This window comes from Callorhinchus milii, unplaced genomic scaffold (genome assembly GCF_018977255.1).
Source record: "Callorhinchus milii isolate IMCB2004 unplaced genomic scaffold, IMCB_Cmil_1.0 Scaffold8, whole genome shotgun sequence".
Taxonomy (NCBI): Eukaryota; Metazoa; Chordata; class Chondrichthyes; order Chimaeriformes; family Callorhinchidae; genus Callorhinchus; species Callorhinchus milii.
In genome coordinates, this window is record NW_024704749.1 from 19,935,852 (window position 1) to 19,948,410 (window position 12,559).

At 44.6% G+C, this 12,559-nt stretch overlaps 1 protein-coding gene across 1 annotated transcript; it reads right to left on the minus strand.

The window, feature by feature from the left end:
- Window positions 1–575: 575 nt before the first annotated feature.
- Window positions 576–11,841, minus strand: dolpp1 (dolichyldiphosphatase 1). The gene is made up of 8 exons (XM_007902847.2): window positions 11,715–11,841; window positions 7,777–7,877; window positions 6,686–6,770; window positions 4,829–4,928; window positions 3,764–3,862; window positions 3,356–3,484; window positions 2,480–2,569; window positions 576–2,317 (listed from the first exon to the last, which is right to left on the minus strand). The coding sequence occupies exons 1-8, from the start codon at window positions 11,797–11,799 to the stop codon at window positions 2,281–2,283; spliced, it is 726 nt and encodes a 241-aa protein (XP_007901038.1). The 5' UTR covers window positions 11,800–11,841; the 3' UTR covers window positions 576–2,280.
- Between the last annotated feature and the right edge of the window lie 718 nt (window positions 11,842–12,559).

Genomic DNA, 12,559 nt, shown 5'->3' on the forward strand with positions numbered 1-12,559 from the left:
TCTCAGCTGGGCTGCTCTTGGCAAATGCAGACTAAGTGGTGCCCTTAGATAGGGACCTAATAGCAACACCTAATAGCTCCTTACATATCTTCCATGGTCTCATTTCCCTGCTTTATCCTCAAAAGATCTCGTGAGCAAAAATCCATTTGCCTGCAAAGCACAGTCACTCCACTTTACAATAAATCCTGTGAAGCACTTTGGGACGTCCTCCTGACGTGACCAAATGTTAACATTATTATTTCCCACTCCGTTGCAGATGATAATGGTGCCAAGGAGCTAAGTGAAGAGGAAAAATAGTGTTAAGAGTGAGGTTTAATCAACATCTTTAAAGAAAACTTATGCCATTTGAAAGTGAGGGTTCTGCTGCCTGGAGTCAAGCCATGATAGGAACTCCCAATGAGGAGACAAATTTCCCTCCCTCACACACACTGACACACAGACACAGAGAGATAGGGAAACTCAGACAGACGCTCAGAGACAGACAGACAGACAAGACAGACAGACACGCAAACATACAAGAGCACACATGCACACACAGGATTTTTCCCTTTTTTTGTTTAACAATTTCAAATGTCTTGGTTTCCAAACGTTTATTAAAAAAGAAAGTGTGTTACAATACGTAAACTTCAATCAAGAAATTAGGGGTCATTTATAATCTTGCTTTATGAGTAAAATATAAAAAAAAACTATATTTGAGATTGTACCTAACACTGGTGAGCAATCTGTGCCGGTGGCAATAAAAACAAGCCTAAAGAAACAGCGGCAGCTCCCAGGATCAGACATTATTACAGTAGCTCACAGGGCCACAGCCCCTCACCCCATGGCCCATGATCTTGGTTACTTATGCTTCACTAATGTCTCTCGGAAATATGGTTCAGCATGTGGGAGTTTCTCTCTCTCCCCCCACCCCACACACCAACAACATCATTCCCAGTTCCTGCCATTTGTTCCAGGTGAAACTTTCCATCAGCCAATAAACACTGCAGCAAAATTCCATCGACTAACAGTCAAACTGCTTCTCATGTCGGTCTTACTTGATTAGCTACTACTCCAAAAAGCTCTCAAGGTTAGAATGCAACCTTACTCCTACCTATATGCCATTTTTGCAGATATCATCACAGTCTCCCCACCCTTAAAAACAATCTACTTTCTTGCTTTGCGTATTTAATATCACTCTTGAAGGCAAAATATTAGCTGGCTGTACATTTTAAGATGGAATGGTCAGGCAACGGAATCTGACGTTTCTTCTACTCTCCAATGTCAAGGTTTGGGCAGGCAATGGGTCAGATGCAAGGCACTGCCACGATGATTATGGCTAAACTCTGACCCGTTAAAACCGCAAGACCCTTCTCTCCCTGCCCATTCAGGGCAATGTTCCACTCTCCACACTCAACTATGACTAAGCCCCGAGAACAAGACTGCAAAAAGGGTGAAATTCCATGTCCAGGTAAAGTTCAGTGCTGTCTATGTTAGCTTATGCCCAGCGGATAATAGGAATAAGACCTAGCAGGTATATAGATTAGCCCAACCCACCCCCCACCCCACCGATCTACAACTCAATTCCTACAGCAACTCTCAAAAGAATTAAGCTGCTTCCTTGCTCCCTCCAAGGTTTGGGCTGCATTCACCAAACCCAACTCCCCAAGAACTTCCTATTCTAAACCATGATACCAAGTGATTGCCGGTTAATCATAACCATCATTACTCCCTCACATTGCAAATACAAAAAGTCAAGACGATCAAATGGAAACTACTGTGGTTGGACCAAATGTGTTCAGAGCAGGGAAGGAAGCAAGACTTCTGCAAACGCCCTTTCTGTCTGGCTCAGTGCTGCTACCCCTGCAATGCATAATCAGGGTTTGTTTTTTAAAATAAAGGCAATATCCATTTACCTATAGAGTTCTTACCCACAAGCCCAGTCAATCATCGCAGTAAACTGCAATGCAACAAGAAAATTTAAATCGTTCATTCTACGCACACATTGCCCCCAAAAGCAAGATATCTGAAATCAAACACAGAACTCCATCACACTGCCAATGTGCACTGTGTTTAAACTGGTTCAAATCCAGCCCTCGTACAATTCTAACATGCAGTTCAAAGCTAACAGCAGGTTGCATCGACACTGAATGCCATCGCTGGGTCGAAGGTATGTGTCAGTTTGCCTTTTGGTCCGTCTGCAAAATAAAATGATTAAAAACTGATGTGTGTATCCTCTCCCCGTCAAGGCTTGCATGTGTCCGCAGGGTGGTCCTTTCCAAATCACGCACCCCATCCTGCAGCTCACTGCATCTTTGTGCCCAGCTTTCGTTGTCTGTTTCTGTGAATGAGAAAAAGGACTCGCATTTGTATTTTGGAAGCAAGTTCTCTCTCTACTTTCCCTCAACATTAAACCTCAACTCCAACCTCACACCAAAATGGTTTCCTGGGTGCAAGGACAATGGTTTGCACGTTATTCAGATCAGGAGTTAAACTCTCTTACCGTGCTTCTGCTCTTGTGACCGTGTACTCAAACCAGAGGATGTTTGGAATCAGACTTGTGTCCCGGATCATGAAAATCTCAGACACTGGCCTTGACAGGTTGAACATGGAACGCAGAGGAGAGCGTGCAATTAGAAATTACCCCCACTCCACACCTGAAGCGCAATTTTTTATTTTTATTTTTTTTAGTGCATCCAACTATTTTTGGAATAAGCTTCTGCTCAAGATGGCTCACCAGTCACCCATAATCCCAGTCGTTGCTTTGCCTGAATCCCCGTCTCCCGGTGGATTGATTTCACGGTCCTCACTTATAAATTGCTCCGCACACTTCCTTATCTCTCTGATCTTCTCGTCCTCCACGTCATTGTTGAGCCTCCGCTACTTGGCAATCACATGCTGAATGCGCATCCCTCACCCTCTCCACACCACCATCACCCACAGCCGAGCTTTCACATTCCCTGAAAACCCCTCTCTGTCTCTCTTCTGTCATTTAAGTCCAGTTTTAAAATCTTAACTCCTATGGCCATCTCCCCTTCCCCTTCCTCTCTCCCATCTCACTTGCTCAGCATCCGAGAAGTAAGCAAGACTTTATTCCTACATAAATTCAGGCTGTTATTGTCTTTTTGAATACACTGTCTCGCAATCTTAAATTAAAAGTTAGCATTGCACACTAACCGTGGATAATAATAATATTCCTTGCAATTGATATAGTGCCTCATTAATAAGTCTTCGAGATGTTTCAAAGTGCTTCACGGAATATACTGTAAAGTTAATTGACTGTATAGTTTGTGGGCGAAACATTGCAGCCAATTGCACACAGCAGCGTCCCACAAGCAGTCGTGGATTGAGTGAATTAATAAATTCAAATAGCACTTACCATGTAGCTATCCTGGGGAATAGTGGTGTTAGTACCTCTTGTATAAAGATAAACCAGGCTCCTCCCATCAATCCACCTACCGCACCTCCATAGATCACCTGGCTCCATGAATGGTACAGCAGATAGACTCTGCAGGCCAAACACACAGAGAGAAGTCACACAATTCACTCCAAATCCGCACTCACCAAACTTAGTAAGAAGTTTTCACCCATCCTAATGTTGCAACTTTCACACTCCCGCATACAGCACATCAGTCCAGAAACATATTAAGCACTTCTTTCACCTCATATTTCTACTGTTCTCTGAGCTGCTTGGAATGTGGTCACAACAGTCCTTTACAGCAGCCACAGACACTGTGCTTCAGCCGCTTTGGGAGATAAAACAAATAAGAACGATGCTGCCACGTACCTACTATATGAGACGAGAAAGGCCGCAGTTAGCAGACACAACGATAAAATGTGCCTCCACAACATGTCTACAAATCTAGCGTTGTTGGTTTGGTGCATTCTGAAAAAAAAAACACTTTTGTTACTTCCTGCAACATTAACCATGTCCCACTCTAATCAGCTAAAAAAAAAGTCTCATCTCTCTCCTGTGACACACATTGCCACTGGTAAGTTGCCCAATGAGGAATCACATCGCATCCAAGCCCCCTGGATTGAGATCAAAAGCAGGAAGCTGTAGTGACTTTTCCTTCTTTAAACACTGACACCAACTGTACTGCCTCAAATAAGATCACCTAACTCAGCGCGTAGCAAACTTGCCGTTTATAGTGTCTTCTCATATCGAAATATCCCAAGGAGCGTCACAAGTAATTACCATCAAGTGTAGTGACTGTTTTGTAAATAAATGCACCAGGAGAGTCTCCCAAAAATCCACGAGGTGAATGACTAATTTACGTGGAAGTTTGCAGGCCAGGATTCTAGGAGACACTCCTTTCTCTTTTTGAATACAGTAGACCTCACACCAATAAACCATGTGACAATTTAACCGCACGGATCTCCCATGTGGAAGTTGAACAAGCAAGATACCACCAGAAAAAGCACCGTTTTGCACACAATACTCCCAGCTCGGCTCCAAAAACCCCTGACTCCAGTGCCCTGGGATGTCTTTCTGAATCAAAGGGGTCTATATAAGTGTAATTTGTTGTGGTTGTTGTTGGGTGAGGTTCGGGCTCAGACCTGACATTGCACGAGTCTAACAAACCTGCACACAGCTTGGCATATATAGCCCTAAAAGTGATTTATTTTGCCAGTAAGGAAGGTAACTCTGTAGAATTTTTAGAATACACTATATAGCTTAGAGTTAGAGAATTGAAAGTTCACAAGCTCACTATAAGGCTTTACTGAAATCCGAGTGGCAACACTAAAGCACACGCTTCCCACCAAACACTGAACGTACACAATGTGGAATTGTAATACTGTGAAACACAGCTGACGGAATACTATGAAACAATGAAAGATACGTACGTACCTTAAATAAAGGAAAAGGAATGAGTAGGTGGAAAAGAACCATATGAACTGGGAATGACTGGAGGGCATCCCATACTCTGTAAACAACGTTTTGTGGCCTCCTGGGTATAAAACATTACAGTTAGAAAAATAAAAAAACATGTTAAACTACATCACACAAACCCAAAGGAATTTTATGCTCATCAGGGTATAACTGCTCCAAGTGACAGAACATTTTCCAATGACTGTAGCCTGAATGAAACGTACTCCCAGCTCAGCTCCAGCATGGGCTCGACACAAAAAATAAAAGTGCTCTACTAATATTATACCTAGCCTTACAATCCTACAAATGACAGGCCATTCTATCTGTGGAGATTTACACTACTGCTGACTTAACCCCAATTTCCTACTCCTTCCCCACATCCTTAAACAGACCCTTCTCTCCCAAGCAAATCTGCGGAAACACTACTTCAGTGACTGAGTAGTAAACAGGCTCCCTAGGGAGACGGTGGAAGCAGAAAATGTTGTTTATTTCAAGAACAAATTAGATAAGATTTCTGCTAGAAAGTAATATCTGGGGATACAGTATATAGTTGGGGACACAATATGTCAAGCGACTGCCATGTGAACTAGATGGACCTTGGGTTTTATTTCGCCAGCAAATTCTTATGTTCTTAATTAAGCAAGAGATTTTGAAAAAAAGCGTGTTCACAGTTGGAATGGGAGAGAGAAAGGCAGTGTAGGCAGATGAAAGGCAGCCAGATTGACCACCCCAACTTCCTGTACAGTCACCTTCTCCAAGACATCACACTTATGGTTTGGGATTTAGATTACGTGGGAACTAACAAATGGAAAGGCTAGACTGGCTGGCAGCACTCCCATTCTCAGTGTAGTGTTAGGTACCTTCTACCCCTCTGCTCCCAAGATGCCATTTCAAAACATGAGGCGACAGAAGCATCACAGAAGCACACAGACTAACATTTTACATCATGTGCCAACTCAGCCAAAAAGCTTTATCCTTTGCATTAATTGTTCCATTTTAAAAATGAATAAACAGCAAATCTGGATGACGCGATTTAGAGAATTAGCTTGGAGGAGTTACGGATCAGTGCTAAATTAGTACAATAATGTGTCAAACATGACCGACTAAAAAAAGGGTCATTACTTTACTTCTATAAATCTGCTTCCTCGCCACAAAATTACCAACTGTTCCAAGCGAGTCTGTGCTCAAGCTTAAATAAAATTGAGCACTTCATTGTACCGTAAAATGTGGTGAATAAATCGCTCCTCTACTTAAAGGTGCCATTTCAGCACAAACACCAGCTGGTTACAAACACAAGCTAGGTCAACTCCAGCAGTTACCCCATCGCACACCCTGAGGTCCCCAAGCTTTGGCTCTCAATGACCTGCACTTAATACTCTCCGGGATTAGGCAAAGCAGGTGCGTCCCTCCAGGGAGAGATAGCGCATTCTATTCCAGACACAGGGAAATTTCCATATATATGTGGCATACATATGTGGATCTCTCAGGCTTGGATACACTCAAGCACGGCGACAGATTTATACATTAGTTACCCAGCTGACCAAAAAAAGTCTGTATAGGTCAAAGCCACTGCCCTATATTTACAGTAAAACATGACTAACAAAAGAGAAGTTGTATTTTTAAAGCGCCTTACATCAGTAGCATTTCACAGGAAATTACGGCAAAGTGTAGGAACTCATTTGGTAGACGAATATTACGACATTTGCGTCAGCAAGTGCCGCCCACAAGCTGGAAATGAGTGAACATGCAGATTTTGTAGCCCTGTCTTTAAACCTCCCAGCGAGCCTCTCTCTTTATTCTGGACAGAAAATACCCAGTGCAGCAGGCAGGTCTTACCATGACATGGTCTGGGCTCTCTGATGATATTCTTAACTATCCAGTTCAAGCCTTCGTTTAGTACCAATCCGCAGAGGAACGAAATCTGTAAGAAGACAAATTGCAAATGTAATTTACAATGTCATCACATTTGTAAGATGGAAACTCGCTGCTCTGCTCCATCAGCTGGGGCTAAGTGAATTCAGGGAAGCACATGACTCACATACAACAACAACTTGCATTTATATAGCGCCCTTCACACAGGGTAGCGTCCCTGAGCGCTTGAAACTAGTCCACTGCCACTTGTCCAGTTCTACTGCCCACGGGTACATGAGACAATTAGTAACAGTGGAACAGGAGGAAGCCATTCAGCCCATTGTACTTGTTCTACCAGTTTACTGGATCTTGGCAGATCTTTTTAATCTCATTGCTTGCTTATTCCATATCCCTTAGTGCCCTTACTTCCCAAGCATTTGTCTATCTCACTTTTAAACATCCCAATCCATTCTGAATCTACCTCATTCTTGTGGGATACAAGAAATGTCTTCCTGTCTCACCTACCAGTTACTATCTGGAGATAAACAAGTCTGAAGATAACAAGGGACTTTGCAAACTACACAGGTACTGTTCCGGAACTCACAAGATTAAATATTACTTACAACTTTCAAGCTTTCATTATAAATCAATACTTTACTATATCCCGACCAATTTTGTTCTGGGAAAGTGGCATTCAAATGCTTGACAGATGTTAGGAACCCGCCATCACACAAACTGCAACACTGACAGCAAGGCACGAACGGCAGTATGATACGAGTCTGAGATTTCAACTGTGAGCTGCAGCATGTGATCATGTTGCAAACTGATCCTCCCTCAGTTATATCTGGCCAGAAGAATTTAAAACAACCGAAGACGACATTCCAAACATAAAGATGATCACAGCCTGATGACAGGGCAGTGCCTGGTCTCACTCAGCACTTCCCCCTCGGAAATGAAAAGGAGAATAAAAAGCCCACATGGGTAGCTTTCCATGCAGAATGTAGAACTGGGGGCCCAGTGGGCAATCCTTCTATTATTAACAACTGCAAGAAATATTATTGAAGTATAAAACTTACAGTGTGCAGCTCCCTCTTGAACACGATGAGTGTGACAAAACCAAAAAGGATAAATACTGGTAAAAGGCTTAAATGTGCAAGAACACGTCCCGTGACGTCATCTGGGGAACAAGAAAAAAGACATTCTGCTTAGAAATGTGCAATGTAGCAGGAAGCAAAACAAACCTTGACACAATTTTCTTTTCTCAAGGATATGAAATCAATAAGAGCAGCACTTTGCACTTACACAGCACCTTTCATGTAGTGTTTTACAAAGATGGAGAGAGGCTGAAGCTTTATAGGGAATTATACTTTCTTGATACGTTTCAAGGGAGGAAGGGGAAACGATACAAATAACTATCCTTGCATTTAATACAGCCTTATCACATTATCAAAAAATCTCAAAGCACTTTACAAGATTTACTGTAAAGTGTAGTGACTGCGTATTTTAGGTGAACACAGCAGAAAATTTGTGCACAGCAATGTCCCACAAATAGCCATAGAGAGTATGCCCAATTTTTATCTGATCCAGGAGATAAAAAAGATCTCTTTTTTTAAAATAGGATGAGATGCCATGAGATCTTGAATGTCCACTTGAACAGGTAGATAGAACCTCAGTTTAATGCCTCATTCAAATAATGGCATCTCTGGAAATGCAGCGCTCTGCTAACAATGCACTGAAGTGTCTGCCAAAAAACTCCAATATGAATGCTTCAACCCTCAACCTTCTTTCTTAGATGCTAGACTGCTACCAACTAATAATAATCCTTGCATTTGAACTAAGCCAGACTGTTACAACCTACTGGTAAATAGTTTTGTCGGCTTTCAGAAAACACACACTGTGTACCATAGGCACTCTATATAAATAAATAAATCGCTAAATTAGGGCCAACAAATAGATTATTCAATTAGGACACAGCCAATTTGAGGGGAACAAAATGGAAGAAAGTCAACTGAATCAGCTCTTTATGGTCATCCTCGAATCCAACACACATGGAAAACCTCACAGAGCTTAAATCTCCAGTTCCAGCTACTGAGAACTCACAGAAGCAGAGAATCATATCTCCCGTTATTGTACACTGGCAGCTCTGGTTATAATGTTAAACATATTCCACAATACATGATTTCAATCGCTTTACAGACTTCCTTTTACAGACCAAGATGATTTTATCCAGTGTTGGCTTTCTCTGTGTTTGTGTGTAAAATATCGCCTGATCTGTAAACAGATAACATTGCAGCACCGACTGCTTTGTACTGGAGCTGACAAGGTTCAAGTGCATCCATTAATTATGGAGCTGCATTACTAAAGGCTGTATATATATTCATGGTTAGTTGAGGAAAGGAGAGAAGAAGCAGAAAGGAATATAGGTGACATCATTTCACAAGCATCTATTTGAGGAGAAAATATAATCCTCTTCTCTCTTACAGGCACTGATTTATGCTAAGGTACAGTTACACCATTCTCACCACCATGCCTATTCTTCATCTGTGAGTATAGATGGTGATTGCTAGAAGATTACTCAACTGTGTGGGACGAAATCTCACCCAACACTCACACAGTACACGAATACCAATCGGGAAACTCTCACTAGCCCAGTGACACTAAAGGCCGACTTTAACGTCACTGGGACAGTGAGGGTTTCCTGAGTGGTCGAATTGCCTTTACTTCAGCCCATTCTCAAGAGTCAGCTTCAACGCAGCCCAAGAAGCAACATGTAGGACCATTCCGGTGTGTGACAGACTCCCAACAATGGCTGGAGCTGCAACATTCTTCTTCTTTATTCATAATTTACAAACAAATCACTTCAGCATTTGGGATAAAAGGGCACAAAACCAAATGGGAAATAAAAAAGAAAATTGAACCTCAGAAAAATGTCAAGTTATTAGTATTATGGGAACAAGCAGTGATTAAAAGCACTCTGAGATGCCGTCTGGCGTGAAGGGCCCTATATAAATGCAAGTTGTTGTTGCGGGGAAGGAGGAAAATATCTTCCAATTATATCAACACATCAATTATCATGCATAAAAAAAATTCCACACCCATTGCAATTTGTGCCCACAAATAAAGAAAAAACCGAGAAGGATGATGGAAATTCAGAGTGGTCAGGAGGTGGAAGTAGTGAATAAGTTCACGTACCTAGAAATGTGCATTTTCAGGAAGTGAAGGGGGAGGGGACGTGAACAAGTCCATATTCACTGGCAGGCAAATAAAGGCATTTATCACTCCCCCCCCCCCCCCCCACCCCTTAATACAGCAGTACAGCTAAACTGGGAATTCACTGTGATCACGGTTTGAATTCACCACTTATCACTCCTCGGCATAGCACGTTTGGAGTGTAAAACACCTTAACTGCGTTAAACTCCACGTGGCTTTACATCACATATTTTAATTTACTTTCAGCTTTCAAGATTCACCTTCATCTAAATTAGCATCAAAAATTTTGGTCTGCCTTTATTTCTGCTTCTAGAAAACAAAGAGACTATCCTCCCTGGAGGGAAGGTAAGCTGGGTCTCCTTGGAGCTGAGCTGACTCCCAAGGTAGCATGCTTGGCAAGAATGTCAGGATTGAGTCAATCTCTGTGATGGTCTTGGTAGCCTGACTCCTGAGCCAGGCGGGTCTATAGTGCTCCAGGGCACTGATAATAATAATCCTTGCATTTGATATAGCACTTTTCACGTCGGGAGGACGTCCCAAAAAGCTTCACAGAACACACTGTAAAGTGAATTGACTGTATATTTGTGGACGAACGCAGCAGCCAATTGCGCACAGCAATGTCCCACAAACAGTCGTAGATTGAAAATGACCAATTTATTATTGATTTTGGTTTTGGAGGGATTATTATTAGGCTCTGTGTGGAGTGACAGCACTGGTGGCCTGACTCATTATAATAACAATCCTTGGATTTGATATAGCGCCTTATCACGTCTTCAAGACATCTCAAAGTGCTTCACAGATTATATTGTAATGTGAATTGTCTGTATGTACTGTTGGCGAAACAGCAGGACTTGGGTGTCACTGAGGGCAGGGATTCTTCATGCTCAGCTCCTGTTAAGCCTGCAAGCCTCAGCTCTAACAGGTAGGGTGGTTCCAGCTGGACAAGCAGCAGGAAACTTGCCAGAAAGTGAGTGCTCTCGATGGCAAGCTACGCAGTTTCAGCCGGTTAAACTCCACCACTACCCCAATACGCTATCCAACGCCCCCAACCATTAGCTCTCGTCAACCTGTTATTGAACCTCTGGTATTAGGTTATTGGCTGCAATCCCTCGAAGGAAGAGAAGGTGCATTCCATTCCAGACTCGGGGAAATTTCCACGTGTCAACGGCGTACAAATGTGGAACTCTGGGTCTGTTTTTGGCTACTCTCGTGCACGGCGATGACCTTCCACATATACCGGACACAAAAGCTGACCAAGAAAAACCCAACTGGGGCTTCAGCGCGGCCGGCAATATCGCAATGTCCAGCAGCAGCAGCAGAGTGCAGTGTTATAACTGCTATTCTTTGTTAACTGTGCCTTTGATTCCTCGGGTCCTGCACTCCCCCACATCAGGTCAGTGCAGCTGAGGGCTGGGGCTCTGAGGGAGGGCCAACCTTGGCCGCCTGGTGCGGAGAACGCATGCGCCACGCGGCGAGCCGCGCATGCGCCCTGGGCCCGCGGCCTCACCAGGCATGCGCAGCACCCACTCGGGGAGTGGGGGGGGGGGGGGGCCGGGATCTGGCAAGGCCCGCACTCCGCGCCCCCGCGCGTGCGCGCACGCAAGACGTGCGATTCGAAATGAATGGCTCAGTATTTGGCAGCGCCCGCCCGCCCGCCAGAGACGCTCAACTCTGCTCCTCAGGCCTACGGGGCCAGGTCTCGGCGGCCCCGCCAGCGGCCCGAGCGCCGCCTCCAGGCGCCGGGATAAATTCGAGGAGAAGCGGACGAGCGTCCGGATAAATATTGGCGCCGGAGGCGGCTTACCTGCGGGGTATTCGACGTACGTGAGGGACAGCGGCTGCCACGGCTCCCGCTCCCCGGGAACCAAGCACTCCTCAACCGCCGCCATCCTCCCCGCGTCACGTGCACGCACCGCTCGCCAACCAGCGCGCCTGCCGAGCACAGCCAATCGCAGCGCGGCAGGTAGGGCAGCTCCGCCAATCAGAGCAGGGCACCGTGCCCAGTCAGCCTATCCTAATGCAGCAGCCGCCGGGCGGGCGATCTCAGCCAATCAGAGAGCGAGAGCTCGGTTCTTCCCCTGTCCAATCACAGCACAGACATGCCGCGTGAGCATGCGCACTGGAAGCAGTCTTCCGCCCCTCCACTTGACTACCATGACTTTCTCTGCAGCCCTTCCTAACAGTCACTACACTTATTAATAGTCCTTTCCTTTTAGTGCCTTCCACGTGAGGACGACGTCTCAAAGGGCTTCACCGATACACTGTAAAGTGTAGTGACTGTGGATTTAGCTTGCCAATGTGTCAACCAATTTGCACTCAACGTCATCCCACAAAAAGCCATGGAACCGTTTTATTTGGGGGATTGTCGGCCAGGACACCAGGACAGAGAAACTCTCTTCTCTTTTCAAGTAGCGCCATGGGATCTTTTAAGGTCCACCTGGAAAGGCAGACGGGACCTCGGGTTAACGTCTCATCTAAGGGAGAGGACTTCCAACAGACCCAATGTGGGGCTTGAACCCAAGCCTTGTGATGCAGAGAGGCAAGCGTGTTACCCACTGAGCCAGGCCCCTGTGAAGCACAGCTCAGAGTCATATGCCAAGGAAGCGGGGTGGGGGGGGGCAGCAAAGGAGTCATGGGGAGTGAGAAGGG